Source organism: Rhinatrema bivittatum, chromosome 19 (assembly GCF_901001135.1).
Source record: "Rhinatrema bivittatum chromosome 19, aRhiBiv1.1, whole genome shotgun sequence".
NCBI classification, from domain to species: Eukaryota; Metazoa; Chordata; class Amphibia; order Gymnophiona; family Rhinatrematidae; genus Rhinatrema; species Rhinatrema bivittatum.
Window position 1 is genome coordinate 39,660,972 of NC_042633.1, and position 18,089 is coordinate 39,679,060.

General features: G+C 55.0%; 1 protein-coding gene across 1 annotated transcript; it reads left to right on the plus strand.

Moving 5' to 3' along the window:
* The first annotated feature begins 413 nt into the window (after positions 1 to 413).
* Positions 414 to 14,893, plus strand: SHFL (shiftless antiviral inhibitor of ribosomal frameshifting). The gene is given in 10 exon segments (XM_029584540.1): positions 414 to 493; positions 7,578 to 7,644; positions 7,647 to 7,676; positions 7,678 to 7,791; positions 8,633 to 8,674; positions 8,909 to 8,947; positions 9,078 to 9,233; positions 11,562 to 11,665; positions 12,191 to 12,339; positions 14,635 to 14,893. Coding segments are annotated over 10 exon segments (1,011 nt in total). The 3' UTR covers positions 14,865 to 14,893.
* Positions 14,894 to 18,089: the final 3,196 nt, after the last annotated feature.

Below are 18,089 nucleotides of genomic sequence, written 5' to 3' on the forward strand. Positions count from 1 at the left end.
GCCTTTTACCGAGCCTGACCTCCAAGGCGAATTAAAAAAACCAATTTAAACCGAGCAGCACGGACTATTGCGACGGTTACGGCAACAATACAAGATCCTTCCTAAATCAAAGAGCAGGAAGAAAGGGCAAAAATAAAAGGGGGGTTTAGGATGACTGAGTCTTTTTCTTGGAGAAGGTAATAGCTACACTAGGATCAAGCGTAGGAGTAAGAGTGAGAAAAGGGCATAGGTTCGTTTATAAAAACGAACAGCGTTCAAACATTTCTTTGGTCCTCCAGATGATGCGCAGCACAGCAGCCTCACTTGGGCCCTGGATACTCCAACTTTCCCCTGTGGTTAAAAACAAAACATTTCCTGAGGTGTGTCAGGGGGAGGAGTTAAGGGACACCCGCCTGTATGAACCGGGACCCTGCATGAGGTGGTTCAGAGATCACTGCTTAAGGACGGAGAATGAGAATAAAGAATTCCAAGTTTCTGAACCGATTCCCTCAGGGTGAGTCACTTTATCCCCCTGTGCCTCAGCTCTAATCCCCAGCTCTGTCACTGACTCTCTGTGTCTGACCTCAGGGGGAGTCACTTTATCCCCTGTGCCTCAGTTCTAATCCCCAGCTCTGTCACTGACACTCTGTGTGTGACCTCAGGGTGAGTCACTTTAACCCCCTGTGCCTCAGCTCTAATCCCCAGCTCTGTCACTGACTCTCTGTGTGTGACCTCAGGGGGAGTCACTTTATCCCCCTGTGCCTCAGCTCTAATCCCCGGCTCTGTCCATGACTCTGTGTGTGACCTCAGGGGGAGTCACTTTATCCCCCTATGCCTCAGCTCTAATCCCCGGCTCTGTCACTGACTCTCTGTGTGTGACCTCAGGGTGAGTCACTTTATCCCCCTGTGCCTCAGCTCTAATCCCCGGCTCTGTCACTGACTCTCTGTGTGTGACCTCAGGGGGAGTCACTTTATCCCCCTGTGCCTCATTTCTAATCGCCGGCTCTGTCACTGACTCTCTATGTGTGACCTCAGGGTGAGTCACTTTATTCCCCTATGCCTCAGTTCTAATCCCCGGCTCTGTCACTGACTCTCTGTGTGTGACCTCAGGGTGAGTCACTTTATCCCCCTGTGCCTCAGCTCTAATCCCCGGCTCTGTCCATGACTCTCTGTGTGTGACCTCAGGGGGAGTCACTTTATCCCCCTGTGCCTCAGCTCTAATCCCCGGCTCTGTCACTGACTCTCTGTGTGTGACCTCAGGGTGAGTCACTTTATCCCCCTGTGCCTCAGCTCTAATCCCCGGCTCTGTCCATGACTCTCTGTGTGTGACCTCAGGGGGAGTCACTTTATCCCCCTATGCCTCAGCTCTAATCCCCGGCTCTGTCACTGTCAATCTTTACCCCCAGTGTCTGTCTGCTTGGCTGTGATCCTGAAAGGAACTTTCCACCCTACCATCCAGCTCTACCTCTCCCTCCCCCCCCCCCCCCCTCCTTTTCCCACCATCCTTTGGCTGCTCTGGGGTTATGGAGCGTTACCCCCGTTTCTGCCTGGGAGCCTGGCAGTGTGGCAGGGGCTGCTGGGCACATTTATTTATTTATTTGACAGTTGTTTTTTTATACCGTCGTTTGGAAGTACCGTCATCACAACGCTTTGCAAATCGAACAATAAAAGTATAAGATAACAAAATTCAAATCAGTACTAAAATAATAATACTAAAAAGTCAGACCAACAGTAAAAAATAAAATCAATATAAGAACTTAAAAAAAATCGCATTAATATAAAATTACTAAAAAAAAAAAAAGGAGGTAAAAAGGAATTAAAATACAGAATGAAATCATAAAATCATAAATCATATTGTACATTTTGTATATAGGCTATAGGCCATTTCTCTATACCCACATTTAAGTATATTCAGCTGTTACAATGTTTCTTGTATTAATTGTTTAATTAATTATCTTGTTACAATGTAAAATAGGGCAGTTCTCGCCCTATTCAACCTGTTATCTGGAAACCGATGTGATATTTCGATCGAATGTCGGTATACTAAATAAATAAATAAATAAATAAACAGTAAGAAAACGCCAGCTATTTGCTCTGAGGCTCACCTTCCGTTTGTTTAAAAGCCTGTGTGTATAACCAGGTTTCATGTGGCAGCCTGAGGTTTACCGGCATTGCATTCCAGATTTTTGGTCCTGGAAGTGAAATCGCCCCCGTCCCTGACCTGTGCGAGAAGCGCAGTTTTCACCGAAGGAGTCGGTAGTAAGCCTCTGCTTGCTGATCGTAGCGCCCTTTGGGGTGTGTATGTGTGTGTGTGTGTAAGCGAATTGTAGTGTTAAGCGTGCTCGTCATATATCAGGTTGTGTAATGTGCAGAGAACTTTATATGCCACCGGAAGCCGACCCGTAATTCAGCTAATACCGGTGCGATGTGATGTCCCTTTTTCCTGCCGCCGGTTAATACTCTCGCCGCTGCGTTCTGTAGAATTTGGGGGGGGGGGGGGGGGGGGGTCTAATGGTGGAAGCTGGGAGAGCCAATAAAAGTGAGTTACAGTAAATCGGTGCTGGCGAATATTAACGCACCGCACACTCCCAGCTTTGGGGGAAGGGCCTCCTGCCCGCAGGGTGTTTAAGGGAGGGCAATCCACCGGCTTGCGCACAGATCCCTGCCCTAGCAGCCGGGCGGTGCCCAGGGCAGCACCAGACCGATGCAGACCTGCGAAGGGAGCAGAGCGCCCTCTGGCAGGGGGGGGGCGATAGCAGCGTGGCAGGGGGGGGTGGAGCCTTGCTCTGGTCAATAACCGAGGCGGAGCTTCTTAATCTTTTATTTTATTTATTTATTTTATTTATTATTTTATTTATTTTATTTTATTTATTTATCTTAATCTTAATTATTTAAGGTTCTAGTTGCTAAGTTAAGTGTTTAAGCATTTTACATGTACTGCTCCGTTTAATATTTTATTGTTTGCTGTAAACCGAGGTGATGTGCTGCACGTGCCGCGGTATAGAAAAATCTCTAAATAAATAAAATAAATAATCTCTGACTGAGCGCTTTGCTCTGGTGCGGCAGAAGGGAGGAGGGAGGGGGCTGGGAGCATCCCCCCCCCCCCCACCCCGCCTGTGGGGTAGAGTAACTTTACTGCCTGTCGGTAAATGGGGCCAAGAGTAAAACATTTCTCTCTGGCAGGAGAAACCCTTTCTCTGTGACAGAGGCGGCGTTGCACCGTCAGTGACCGGGCCGCGGCGCCTCGGCTCAGGGCGGTGACCTGGCGAGAAGCCGAATCTGGCTGCCTTGTCCAGGAAGAGCGCCGTAGTCCAGGCAGTAAGAACGTAAGAGGCTGCCCTGCCGGGTCAGACCGAGGGCCCATCCAGCCCCAGCATCCTGATTCCAACAGTGGCCAATGCAGGTCACAGGTACCTGGTCCCAAACTGGATAGATCCCGTGCTGCTATCACACTTTCCCTAAGTTAATAGCAGTTTATGGATTTCTCCTGCGGAAATTTATCTTCGATTCAGAACGCTTTTGTTTTTTTTTAATATTATTTATTTAGTTATTTAGTTATTTATTTATTTAACATTTTCATATACCGACATTCGTTGGGAACATCACATCGGTTTCCAGGGAACAAATAATCCAGCTAACAGAGCTCTACAGAAAACTTAAATATTACTGAGGGCGGGGGGGTGGGTGAAACGTATTAAAAACTAAAGTCATACGGGGAGAACTATAAGGGGCTAGCGTCGGGTCAGTGGAACGAGCAGTAATCAGTCGCGAATATCGCGTGCGTCAATAAGACTGGAGGCGGGAGGGGAGGGTGAAGGTAAGGGAGTAACTGGCCGAGGAGGGAGAGACAGATGAGGAAGGGATATACCAAGGAGGAGCGAGAGCTATATTTGAGCGATGAGGGTATTTAGTGGGGTTAAGTGATGCTCCTGTAGGCCTGTGTAGGCGGCCATGTTTTGAGGTTTTGCTTGAATTTTTTAGGGCAGGGTTCTGGTCGCAAAGCGTAAGGATTTTCACTATTCAACAATTTAAATGCGGATCACAGCCATAGGAAAATTGGGTCTCGCCTGCTAATTTTCGTTCCTGCAATACCGCAGATCAGTCCAGACCAGTGGGTTATGCACTCCCCACCAGCAGATGGAGACAGAGAGCAAAGCTTCGAGGCGCTGGTATATATACCATGGGTGCCGCCTGCAGCTCTCCTCAGTACTGATTTTAATACCCACGCCAAGACACAATCGAAAAAACATTTAAACCCAAGGAAGGTGAACGAGATGAAAAAAAACCTCAAGGGTCGGATTTCCTCGAATCCGGAAACCCCCAGCTCCGTGCCTTAGCTGATAACAAAGCAAAATGAAAAAGGATCACCCCCTTATATAAACTTCTTAGATACGTCAGTGAATGACCAGGCAGATCGGTCCTTAGGCAGATTAACCCAGGGTGGTCCCTTTTTCTGGACGTAGCCAGATCAGTCCAGGCCAGCGGGGATGAACCAAAGCCACACCACAGTGGGGCGGGAACATCGAAAGATCCGCTCTCGGAACGCTTTCCCTCCAAAAAAAAAACCACATTCCCCGCTGCCCGCACCATCCAGGCGGCAATTGTCTTGATAAGGCGGGCATCGAGGATGTTTCCGCAAGGGGATGGACCAACTGACCCTCCCGCTCAGGAAGCTGCCTGCGCTCCCCCCGTTAAAATGCGAACATCCAGCAGGAGAAAGCCTCTTCCCGAAAAAGAGCGTCAGCAAGTGAACCGCGCCTCGCTGACGACAGCAGGCCTCAAACGCCTCCCACGCCCCTGACGCGTGACATCGCGGTCGAAGGGTGCCTAGCCCGGAGGAGGGCGGAAAAACACTGTCGGGCGTAACCGCCGCCTATCGAAAAAAAAAAACCCGAGCCGCGCGAGCGAGAGAGAGAAGCGATCCCCAGGATCCACCAAAAAAAAAAAGGTGCTTGATGTGAGAGAGCCAGAAGAAGGGCCAGGGGCGCGACGGGCTGGGTGTTGCCAAATCTGCCCCCCGACCGGAGGAGCAGGCGGGCCTGATCTCAACGGCCAGGCGTAACGGGTCCGCCGCTGGCCGCCACCGAGGAGACCCACAGTGCGAGTTGTGGTACGCGCCGGGTCGTTCCGAGCACCTGCCATGTAAGCTACCCCCCCCCCCCCCCCCGGCCCGCCTCCAGACGGGCTTGCTTGGGAAGGGGCCGTGAGCCCGGAGGAAGCCGGATCCCGAGGCTTCTGAAACCAACACAAGAGCAGGGCGCGCACGGGGCATCCTGCTCGCTCGCGCACCCCCCACCCCCGCAGCTCGAAGACTCAAAAGACGAAACCTGCGACGGGCGCTGGAGACGCGGAGCGGCGGCCCCTGGGTATATAGCAGCGCCCGGAAGTTTTGCTTCTCTGTCTCCATCTGCTGGTGGGAGTGCATAACCCCCCGGTCTGGACTGATCTGGGTTTGTCCGGGAACTTGAACTGAATATCCCCCCATCCAGCTGAACAGCCCTAAACTTTGTATCCTTTCCTGCCCTTCTCTGAGGCAGAAAGCTTTGCTCGGGGGGGGGGGGCAGGGACTGGGGGGAACTGGCTCGCTCTGGGCACTGCCTGGGACAGAGTGGGACTTTACGTGGGGTACTGGGGCAGAGTTGTGTGGTTTTGGGCACAGCACCTCGTGGGCAGTGCCCTGCCTTGTTCCCTTGCCTTGGGGGGGGCAGAGAAGCCTCGCTGCAGACAGTGACCTGAGCCGGGGAAAGCAGGGGCAGCCCCCCTGGGTCGGCACCGTCTGCCCCCCCTCCCCATCCTTTACCCAGGGCAAGGCGCTGTGTCGGGCTGCGCTGCACTTCCCCCCCGCCGCCGCCAGGTGCCGCCCGCGCTGCGCTCTCGGCCTGGAGCCAGAGCGAAAGCGAAAGCAGCGGCCGAGGAGGAGGAGAGGATCGGAGGGGAGGGGAGAGAGCGCAGCCTCCGCCCCGGGACCCGCTGCCTTCCTGCACCGAGCCCGGGGCCCCGAGCGGCTCCTCCGGCAGCTGGCCAGCATGCATCGGGGCATGGAGGAGGAGGTGCAGGTACTCCGGGGAAGGGGGAGAGGGCAAGGTAACCGGGAGGGAGGGAGAACAAGGGCCAGGCTGAGGTAACCGAGCGGAAGAGTAAGGAACCGGGGAGGGAGAGAGAAGGGGGAAGTACAGGTGAGAGGGAGAGCAAAGACCAGGGGAGCTCAGGTAACCGAGGGAGGGAGGGAGGGAGGAGTGCAAGAAACCCTGAGATGGAGGAAGTGCATGTAACCGGTGAGAGAGAAAGGGAGTGCACACTTGGAGAGAGAGGAGGGAGTGCACTCTTGGAGACTGAAGGAGAGAGAGGAGGGAGTGCACTCTTGGAGACTGAAGGAGAGAGAGGAGGGAGTGCACTCTTGGGGACAGTCTGGAGGAGGGGGGGGAGGGAGTTATGGCGAGAGAGTGGCGACCTGGGCAGGCAGAGAGGAGAAGCTGTTGTGCCCTCCCGTGATACCGCAGGGCACTTCCTGCCCCTCCTTTTACTAGGATGCACCCCCACAGCCAGGGCCTTCTCACCCTATAGAGCTATGAGGAGGGGGCGCCCTCAGGCCACACACCTTGCACTGGGGGGTGAGACGGGCAGCTACCCCCCCCCCCTTCATTTCTTTACCCCCAGCTCTGGCCACCTCTAATGAGGTGATAACCTGGCCTCTCCTGGGCCTGCATCTCCAGGGGCTTGGTGGCCCAGTTGTGTTGGGGAGGTGTGCGGGGGCGGGGGGGGGCTGGACTAGCAAGGCTTCTGATTCAGCCATAATACCCGAGGCTCGGTCTGACAGGACGAGAGGCAATGCCAGTCCCTCCATCAGAAGGAAACGATCTGAATCTTTCCCGGTTACCTAAGTCCTAGAATGAATCAATGGGAACTAAATTAGCTTTCGTGTCCGTGAAGATTGACCGGGACACGCGTTCTCCCCGCGTTCTCGCCTTAGAAGAGTTGAACGAGTCCTGTGTGTGTGTGCGCGCTGACCATGAATACGAACGCTGGTGCCGTAAGCCGCTGCCATCTTATTTTGGAACGTCCGATGGTAAAACTTCCCCTAAGTCCCACAGAGTCCCTAAGGGGGCTTCCTGCTGGAGCCCGGGCTCCCCCCGCGAGGTTGACCCGGTGCCCTGACGGGTCCAGAAGGCGTTCGGCAGAAAAGAGCGTGTGGCGTGGTTCCTTTAAAGGCCATCCCCGTGGCTCCCGGTTCTACGTGGCCCCTTCTCCAGTGGCCCGGAAAAGCGCATGCAGCGCTGCAGTGGGGCTTAGCTGATTTAGGGGAAGGGGTTGGTTTTTTTTTGGGGGGGGGGGTTTCCTGCCTCTCCCCTCGCCATGCTCCCACTTTTCTGTGGAAGGAGCCTAGTTAACGACTCACTCCAAGGGATGGGCTGGTCGGGACATCGTCGACGTCCATCCCTGCCACAGCCGCCGGAACGGGTGGCTTCCCATGACCGGTAGCGAGAAGCTTCCCCCACCCCCCCACCTCGCTTCGTGGCCAGCGATCGAGAGGTAGCGCTGGCACCGATTGATTCCTCCTTCTCCCCTCTCCCTCCCCCCCCCCCCCCCATTCCCTGCAGCTGGAGGAAAGAGCGTGCGACGCCTGCGAGGAGGAAATTCCACGGCAAGGTGAGCGTGGAGAAGGTCACGTGGTGCTGATGAGGCGGTTTGCAAACCACCCACGACATGGTCTGCAAGTACATCATCCTGTGCAAGGATCGGGTCACAGGTGAGCGCCCCTCCTCCGTTCTGTCTCTCCATCCCCTTCCCTGTGTCCTCTCCTGTGCCGTGCAGGTGCGCGGGGTCTGTTTTGAGAGGACAAGCACACTGATGGTCCTAAACTCGTGTTGTTGATTTTAGAAATGGGACGGTGAGGAGATCGACACCTGAAGGAGGAACCGCGTGGCCCAGGTGGAGCTGTCGTTTCCGTTGCACCGCGGTTGGACCTCTCGGTCTCGTGTGCGCCGCTGTGCGCGAGAGCCGATGACACAAGCGGGTACGTCCGGAGCAACGGTTACGATCTGGAATGCAGAGCATTGAAGGACAGCACGGACGGCCGAAGATCGGATTTTCATCAGAGCCCCGTGCAGGCCTCGCACTTTGATACGCACAAAGCAGATGAATACAGCACGGACGGCTGAAGGGCAGGTCTTCATTAGAGCCTTGTGCGGGCACCCTGCTGAGCCATGTAAAGTGTGACTACAGCACGGACAGCTGAGGAATAAGTTTGGGGAAGGAGTTTTTAATAGTGGGTGGTGGGGGCTCGATAAAAGAAGGAAGCACGGGCATGAGAGAGGGCAGGGTGGGCCTTGTTAATACATTCGGCGCATCCTGCCGCTTTTAAGTGACTTCGCACAAGGTCACAGAGCGGCCGGTGTGCAGCTCCGAGTGCCAGTCCTACCCTCTCCCTTACCCGGCCGCAGGCAGGTTTGTCCCGTCTGCTCGGCATCGGGGGGGGGGGGGGTGGGGTAGCATGCGGGTGGAGGCTGAGCGGCGTCTTCGGGCCTCGCTTACGGCGCTGGAGTCGTCTGCCCCCCCAAATTGCCCTTCACCCCTTTTTCACCTTCTCCCTGCATCGAGATTCATTTTTCTGATTTTTGTATCTTTTTTTATCCCCCCCCCCCCAAATCCTCAGACCGTGGTGGAGAAGCTGAAGAAAGAAGAAGAGGAGAAAAAGGTAAAGGCCACGCCCCTCTAGTGTTATAATCCCGCCCCCCTCCTCCCCTGCCATTCCCCCTCCCATCCCACTGCAGTAAATGTTCTTTCCTATTTCTACCTGACTCCCCCCTCCCGCGTTACGTGACCCCCCCTGCGGTGCCCGCCCGATACCTCTGTTTGGCTCCGCCTCCTCCTCGGTCCCTCCCTCCAGTAACGTTGTGATTCTCTCTCTCTCTCTCTCTCCTTGCTCCAGAATTCCCGGAATAAGGCCGATCGGGACAAGGATATCCAGGTGAAGTAGTTTTTACGACCTAAGCCCCCCCCACCCCCCGCGCCGAAAGCGAATTTTCTCTCTCCGTGCGCGGAGGCCTCTGACCCCCGTCCCCCCCCCCCCCTCTCTCTCTCTCCCGTGCCGTCCCCAGGACATCGCGGACCGCCTGAAGGTCCTCCCTCTGACCGAGAAGAACCTCAAGATGTTCAACAACGCCAACAAGAACTGGATCCCCTCCTGCGACCAGCAGTTCAGCTGCAAGCAGTGCGACAGCATGTGGTGGAGGAGGGTGCCGGAGAGGAAGCAGGTAAGGGGGGGGGGGGGGAGAGACAGGGCCACGTATTATGAGGGTAAGAGACCGGGCCCCGGCCGGGAAGGGGGGGGGTGTGCGTGCGTGGGAGAGACGGTAGAAGTGGATCCCCTCCTGCGACCAGCAGTTCAGCTGCAAGCAGTGCGACAGCATGTGGTGGAGGAGGGTGCCGGAGAGGAAGCAGGTAAGGGCGGAGGGGGAGACAGGGCCACGTATTATGAGGGTAAGAGACCGGGCCCCGGCCGGGGGGGGGGGGGGGTGTGTGTGTGTGGGAGAGACGGTAGAAGTGGATCCCCTCCTGCGACCAGCAGTTCAGCTGCAAGCAGTGCGACAGCATGTGGTGGAGGAGGGTGCCGGAGAGGAAGCAGGTAAGGGCGGAGGGGGAGACAGGGCCACGTATTATGAGGGTAAGAGACCGGGCCCCGGCCGGGGGGGGGGGGGGTGTGTGTGTGTGGGAGAGACGGTAGAAGTGGATCCCCTCCTGCGACCAGCAGTTCAGCTGCAAGCAGTGCGACAGCATGTGGTGGAGGAGGGTGCCGGAGAGGAAGCAGGTAAGGGCGGAGGGGGGAGACAGGGCCACGTATTATGAGGGGTAAGAGACCGGGCCCCGGCCGGGGGGGGGGGGGGTGTGCGTGTGTGGGAGAGACGGTAGAAGTGGATCCCCTCCTGCGACCAGCAGTTCAGCTGCAAGCAGTGCGACAGCATGTGGTGGAGGCGGGTGCCGGAGAGGAAGCAGGTAAGGGGGGGGGGGGAGACAGGGCCACGTATTATGAGGGTAAGAGACCGGGCCCCAGGAGGGGGTGTGTGTGCGTGTGTGGGAGAGACGGTAGAACTGGATCCCCTCCTGCGACCAGCAGTTCAGCTGCAAGCAGTGCGACAGCATGTGGTGGAGGCGGGTGCCGGAGAGGAAGCAGGTAAGGGGGGGGGGAGACAGGGCCACGTATTATGAGGGTAAGAGACCGGGCCCCGGGAGGGGGGGGGGGTGTGCGTGTGTGGGAGAGACGGTAGAAGTGGATCCCCTCCTGCGACCAGCAGTTCAGCTGCAAGCAGTGCGACAGCATGTGGTGGAGGCGGGTGCCGGAGAGAAAGCAGGTAAGCGGGGGGGGGGGAGACAGGGCCACGTATTATGAGGGTAAGAGACCGGGCCCCGGGAGGGGGGGTGTGTGTGCGTGTGTGGGAGAGACGGTAGAAGTGGATCCCTCCTGCGACCAGCAGTTTCAGCTGCAAGCAGTGCGACAGCATGTGGTGGAGGCGGGTGCCGGAGAGGAAGCAGGTAGGGAGGGGGGGGGAGACAGGGCCACGTATTATGAGGGTAAGAGGACCGGGCCCCGGGAGGGGGGGGGGTGTGCGTGTGTGGGAGAGACGGTAGAAGTGGATCCCCTCCTGCGACCAGCAGTTCAGCTGCAAGCAGTGCGACAGCATGTGGTGGAGGCGGGTGCCGGAGAGGAAGCAGGTAAGGGGGGGGGGAGACAGGGCCACGTATTATGAGGGTAAGAGACCGGGCTCCGGGAGGGGGGGGGGTGTGCGGTGTGGGAGAGACGGTAGAAGTGGATCCCCTCCTGCGACCAGCAGTTCAGCTGCAAGCAGTGCGACAGCATGTGGTGGAGGCGGGTGCCGGAGAGGAAGCAGGTAAGGGGGGGGGGGAGACAGGGCCACGTATTATGAGGGTAAGAGACCGGGCCCCGGCAGGGGGGGGGGTGTGTGCGTGTGTGGGAGAGACGGTAGAAGTGGATCCCCTCCTGCGACCAGCAGTTCAGCTGCAAGCAGTGCGACAGCATGTGGTGGAGGCGGGTGCCGGAGAGGAAGCAGGTAAGCGGGGGGGGGGAGACAGGGCCACGTATTATGAGGGTAAGAGACCGGGCCCCGGGAGGGGGGGTGTGTGTGCGTGTGTGGGAGAGACGGTAGAAGTGGATCCCCTCCTGCGACCAGCAGTTCAGCTGCAAGCAGTGCGACAGCATGTGGTGGAGGCGGGTGCCGGAGAGGAAGCAGGTAAGCGGGGGGGGGAGACAGGGCCACGTATTATGAGGGTAAGAGACCGGGCCCCGGGAGGGGGGGTGTGTGTGCGTGTGTGGGAGAGACGGTAGAAGTGGATCCCCTCCTGCGACCAGCAGTTCAGCTGCAAGCAGTGCGACAGCATGTGGTGGAGGCGGGTGCCGGAGAGGAAGCAGGTAAGGGAGGGGGGGGGAGACAGGGCCACGTATTATGAGGGTAAGAGACCGGGCCCCGGCCCGGGGGGGGGGGGGGGAGCGGATGCGTGCGTGGGAGAGACGGAAGGTTTGGGGGGCGTTCGGCGAGGTGGGCTCCTTCCCTGTCTTCTGCCCGCAGGTGTCTCGGTGCTTCAGGTGCAAGCAGAAGTACGACCCCGTGCCCCCGGAGAAGAGGTGGGGCCAGGCCGAATTCCACTGCCCCTCCTGTAACCGGATGTTCAGGTAAGAGGGCCCCAAACACAAGATCCCCCCCCCCCCCCCTCCCGGTTTCCAGCGGGGCTGTGTCCGGGGTCTGGCGGCGGGGAGGGCTGGAGGCTACGCTGCGTCACCCCAGCCCGGCGACCGGTCCTGCCTCGCACGACGTGCGGCATCGTCACCCCCCCCCCCCTTCCTCCTGAAGCAGGGGAGCATTTCAGGGCTTCCCCTCCGGGAGGCAGTTTGAGTCGATCCAGGGTTTGTTTGGTTTTTTTTCTTGAAGCTATCGAGAGGAATAATTCTTCACATTTAAGTAACGTAAAACAAATGAGCTGAATTCGGGGCTTCTCGCTGGCCCTGCTGGAGCTCGAGTTAAGCTGGACCGGCACGGGCTGCTCCGCGATAGAATATTCCCCCCCCCCCTGCCTCGGAGAGCTTACCCACCTGTAGGAGTCTTTCGGCTTTTTCTTAGGGGGCGGGGTGAGCCGGCTCATGCGTCTTATTTATGATCCCGCTCTCTCTCTCTCTCTCTCTCACACCGCCTGTCCTCAGGGGCTTCACACAGATGGGGATGCCCTGCCCCTGCTACATCTGCGGCATCCCGGTGCAGCCTGACTGCATCATCCCGCCGCGCAGGGGCCCCGGGCCCCGGAGCCGCAACCCGCACAGCTGCTACGCGGAAGACTGTTACAATCGCAGAGGTGAGATGGGCTCCCCCCCCCCCCCCCCCCCCGCCATCCCTGCAGCAGCTTGCATGAGCCTCCAAAAATCCATGATGGGGACTTCCTTTGGGTCTAATGAAAAAAAAACCCTAAAATGGTGTGTGTGCTCGCGTGCATGCGTCCATGCTTATGAATGTATGTTACCTGTATGTACCCAGATCAATCCAGACTCCTGGGTTATGCATCCCCACCAGCAGATGGAGACAGAGAGAGTCTCGCTGACACTGTACATAACCCAGTGTGCCTCCTGCACTCCCTCAGTATTTCTGTCTCCAGCAGTTCCCTGTACATACCCAGATCAGTCCAGACTCCCGGGGTTATGCCTCCCCTCCAGCAGATGGAGACAGAGAGAGTCTCACTGACACTGTACATAACCCATTGTGCCTCCTGCACTCCCTCAGTATTTCTCTGTCTCCAGCAGTTCCCTGTACGTACCCAGATCAGTCCAGACTCCTGGGTTTTACCTCCCTGCCAGCAGATGGAGACAGAGAGAGTCTCACTGACACTGTACATAACCCAGTGTGCCTCCTGCAGTCCCTTAGTATTTCTCTGTCTCCAGCAGTTCCCTGTATGTACCCAGCTCAGTCCAGACTCCTGGGTTTTACCTCCCTGCCAGCAGATGGAGACAGAGAGAGTCTCACTCACACTGTACATAACCCAGTGTGCCTCCTGCACTCCCTCAGTATTTCTCTGTCTCCAGCAGTTCCCTGTATGTACCCAGATCAGTCCAGACTCCTGGGTTTTACCTCCCTGCCAGCAGATGGAGACAGAGAGAGTCTCACTCACACTGTACATAACCCAGTGTGCCACCTGCACTCCCTCAGTATTTCTCTGTCTCCAGCAGTTCCCTGTACGTACCCAGATCAGTCCAGACTCCTGGGTTATGTACAGTGTCAGTGAGACTCTCTCTGTCTCCATCTGCTGGAGGGGAGACATAACCCAGGAGTCTGGACTGATCTGTGGTACTACAGGAACGAAAATTAGCAGGCAAGAACCAATTTTCCTTTGTGACTGTGTGTCCCCATTCATGCTTATGTATGTATGTTATGACTGTGTGTGTGTCTGTCCGTCCATGCTTATGTATGTATGTTGTGACTGTGTGTGTGTGTCCGTCCATGCTTATGTATGTATGTTGTGACTGTGTGTATATGTGTGTGTGTGTCCGTCCATGCTTATGTATGTATGTTGTGACTGTGTGTGTAGGTCCATGCTTATGTATGTTGTGACTGTGTGTGTGTGCGCGCGTCCATGCTTATGTATGTTGTGACTGTGTGTGTGTGTGGGTCCATGCTTATGTATGTTGTGACTGTGTGTGTGTGTGTGTAGGTCCATGCTTATGTATGTATGTTGTGACTGTGTGTGTGTGTCCGTCCATGCCTATGTATGTATGTTGTGACTGTGTGTATATGTGTGTGTGTGCGCGTCCATGCTTATGTATGTTGTGACTGTGTGTGTGTGTAGGTCCATGCTTATGTATGTATGTTGTGACTGTGTGTGTGTGTAGGTCCATGCTTATGTATGTATGTTGTGACTGTGTGTAGGTCCATGCTTATGTATGTATGTTGTGACTGTGTGTGTGTGTAGGTCCATGCTTATGTATGTATGTTGTGACTGTGTGTGTGTGTCCGTCCATGCTTATGTATGTATGTTGTGACTGTGTGTGTAGGTCCATGCTTATGTATGTTGTGACTGTGTGTGTGTGCGCGCGTCCATGCTTATGTATGTTGTGACTGTGTGTGTGTGTAGGTCCATGCTTATGTATGTTGTGACTGTGTGTGTGTGTGTGTAGGTCCGTGCTTATGTATGTATGTTGTGACTGTGTGTGTGTGTCCGTCCATGCTTATGTATGTATGTTGTGACTGTGTGTATATGTGTGTGTGTGCGCGTCCATGCTTATGTATGTTGTGACTGTGTGTGTGTGTAGGTCCATGCTTATGTATGTATGTTGTGACTGTGTGTGTGTGTAGGTCCATGCTTATGTATGTTGTGACTGTGTGTGTGTGTCCGTCCATGCTTATGTATGTTGTGACTGTGTGTGTGTGTAGGTCCATGCTTATGTATGTTGTGACTGTGTGTGTGTGTATGTGTGCTATGACTGTGTGTGTGTGTATGTGTGCTATGACTGTGTGTGTGTGTGTAGGTCCATGCTACTGTGTGTGTGTGTATGTGTGCTATGACTGTGTGTGTGTGTGTAGGTCCATGCTACTGTGTGTGTGTGTATGTGTGCTATGACTGTGTGATGTTAATCCTGTGGTTATTTCTCCTCCCGGGTAGAGCCCCACATTCCTGGAACCCATTGTGTTCACCCCCGCAGTCGGACAAGGAACAACCTACCGAAGGTCTTGCACCCCAGCGGCACCCACGTGTCCACGGGCTCCACCGTGGCCACCTGCCTCAGCCAAGGCAGCCTCTTGATTGGGGACATCGATGACATAATCCTGGACGACCTCCGAGAGTCGGACGAAGAGGACAAGAGCTCGGAGTCGGACAACAGCGACAACTAAAGGGGGAAGGGTCGGGGGGGGGGGGGGGGGAGCAATGCAGACAGGGCAAGCCGAGGGCGCTGCGGGGCCAACCTGGCTGCGGAAGGTCAGGCTGCGCATCCATTCTGTTTTGCACAGGGGACGTGCGGGGGGGGGGGGGGGGGGCGCCAGTTGGGGGGGAGGGACGCGGCCAGGTCACCCCCTCCCTACGCTGGCGGAAGGGGAGGGCTTTGTTCACAGGAGGTAGGAGATCTCGCTGTTTCGGAGGGGGCTGACAGCTCAGAATTATATTTTAGTTAACTGCTTTTGATACAGTGTGTGTAAATTAACGCTACGCGTGGAGCCCTTGGGATATGGGGGAAAGGAATTTTAATATATATAATTTTTTTAAAATAATATTTTAATTCAGTTTTGAGTAAGAGTATTCCTGGGACCATAGAGCCCCAAAGACCGATGGGACTAAGTATCAGTAAAAGTCCAATATAAAAAGCTTTATTTGCGAGAAGAAATCATTCCAGTGATTCTAGTTTAGCATTCCCCCCCGTTGCATATGACATTTGTGTTTAAGTTCTGTTTAGGAATAGTGCTCCATTGTAAGACGACATCATTTCGGTCACGTTTCCCACTATTTTCACACAACAGCAAAGGGAAACTGCACCAAGCGAGAAACTGCAGATAACCGTCTGGGCCAGGTGCATGGCACAGGAGGAAATGCTTTGTTTTAAAGAATTTAAATGGATGAGCGGGGAAATGCACCGTGCCTCGCCCTTAAAATGATAGCTGCAGGGAGAAAGCCGAGAGGGGGCGCTAAGCCGGGTCTGCTTTTTAACCCCCTCCCCAGCTGCCTTTGTGTGGGACTTGTAGTTTTCCGCTTTGGCTGAGAGAGAACAGGAGGCAGGAGCAGGGACAGAGAGGTAAAAGCAGGGCCGGGCTCAGGATTATCCCCCGTGAACCTGGAGGCCGTTCCGCCTTCTGGTGGTCTTTCGGTTTACCTGTGCTAAGGTTATTCAGCTTAGTCTCCGGAGATGATGCGACCTTTTACAATTTTAGATAAAGTCTTGAGTTTTATCTTTCAACATTCCGTTGCAATTAGATGATAGACCTGTGTGTAGACGCATAAAACAAAAAACATATATACTTGTATGTCTACATACGTTTATGTAGATGTCCCTGCTGTCTGTTTTATTTCTTGCTTTTTTTTTTTTTTTTTAAAGAAAATTTGCTGTTTTGTATTGTCCGTCCCCCGAGAGGCCCGTAAAAGTTGTATAGAGAAATGGCATCGCAGCTGGGGCCGCGAGGTGATCTGTCAGCCGGTCGGAAATCCGCTCGCCCGTCTTCAGGCTTTTATGGCGCCTAAGGTAGACGGGGGACCCACTTAGGGCTGAGCGCACGAGTTCCGCGCCGATCCTCGGCGGTGTCGGTTTTTTGTTTTGGTTTTGGTTTGTTCCTGAGATGTAACATGATTTGGCGACATCATCTTAAAAGGCTGTAAATCGACGTTTTAAAAATAAATGACGCAGCTGTGACCGGACCCTCACGGCTCTTTTTGTGTGTGTGTGGGTGTTTTTCTGAACCTGAAACGTCATCTTCTCCTGCGGAAGGTTGCATTACGTGGCCTGAGCCCGCCAGGACCAGGATGATGGGTGGCACCGGGCAGCTGTACAAAAAAAAATCAGTGCGTGGGTGGGGAGAAGCAGAACCCGAGTCCTCCTGTAGCCTAGATGGTTGCCCTGACCACCCTAAAATCATCTTGGGTCTGCTGCGTACATCTGTGTACCTTGGGCCAGTCACGTTGTCTTCCCGTTTCCTTAGGTACCCACTTAGACTGTAAGCTCTTTGGCATGGGGACTTATTCTATCCATTGCACAGCAACACATATAAAATATGTGGTGGTATTATCATGAGGGTATATGTACAGTACATGCATATTTATTAATGACCTGTGGATATAATTAGTGCATGTACAGAGCCTCCTAGACCAGGCTGGCTTTAAAGACAGGTACAAGGCACCCCGCCCCCCCGCCTCTGAGAGCTTACCATCTATGTGGGTATCTGAGACTGTGGGAGATTTCCGAAGCTCTATGGTGGGCAATACAGGCACAAAAAACACACGCAAGATGGCGCCGACCAAGCCTAAAGCGGGGCCTAGCCCACGGGGGGGGGGGGGGGTCACTCAGAAGCCCACTACCCTTACCCCCAACGGGATCGGGAACGATGTCAGTACGGCGAGTCACCGCCGCCCTCGGCTTCCTGCACCTGCTGCCTTTCAGCAGCAAAGCCCACGCTGGGAACCGGCTACTGGACCGAGGCACACCCTCTGGGGTATCTCTGAAATCGCCTCGGGAATTCTCAAAGGGGGGGAGGGACCTTTAAGTATCAGCTCAGGACAGCGGGACTCGATCTTTCTCCAATTTTGAAAGTAAAATCTCTTCTTCCAAAGGTACAGCGATCCCCACAGGGAAAGCACGCCCACATCTGCTAGGAGACGGAGAGATACTGAGGGGCTGAGGTCACTGCAGGGCTGTATCTAGGGTGACGGCAGCCTTGAGACCTGACTCCCATCTGCTGGCAGGGGAGCATAAACCCATTGCTCCCGAGTCCATCTGTCTACACTAAGGAAAACGAAATTATCAGGTAAATAATTTCTCCATTTGTAAAAGGGCACAGGCAGTGTCAGCAGAGGAAGTGGGATTTGAACCCTGATCTTCATCTCAGCTCATTGCTCCGCTCTCTGCCTGCTAACTACACGCCCATATATATTTATCTTGGTGTAGAGCTGTCTTCTTTACATCATTAACGTTTAAATACATGCTGCAAATGTATGTTTTAGAAGTCTGATAGATAAACATGTATTGTCTGGAACATCCTAACCATACCTGGGTTTATTCTCTCCCTCTTGTTCACTGTTCCACATTGTGCTTTATAATTTTTTTGATTGTAATTCATCTTGGGCCTAACTTAGAATATCAAATGTAATGTAAATAAACAACTCCTGGCAGGATTGCCCCTGCTGTCCCTCCAATAAGAGAATACGGCAGAGAGAGAGATCGCTGCCCCTCGGCCCCTGCTCTGCCTCTGGGGCCCCTGTCCCGGGCTCCTGGCGGAACTTTCCTTTTCGCTTGAGGGGTAGCGGGGGGGGGGGGGGGGGGAGATGGTGGAGGCAGTGGGATCTTGCTTGTTCCTCGGGGCCCCCCATCCAAGGCATACGTGGGCGGAGGTCCAGGCCAGAGCTGCGCCTCTCTCCCT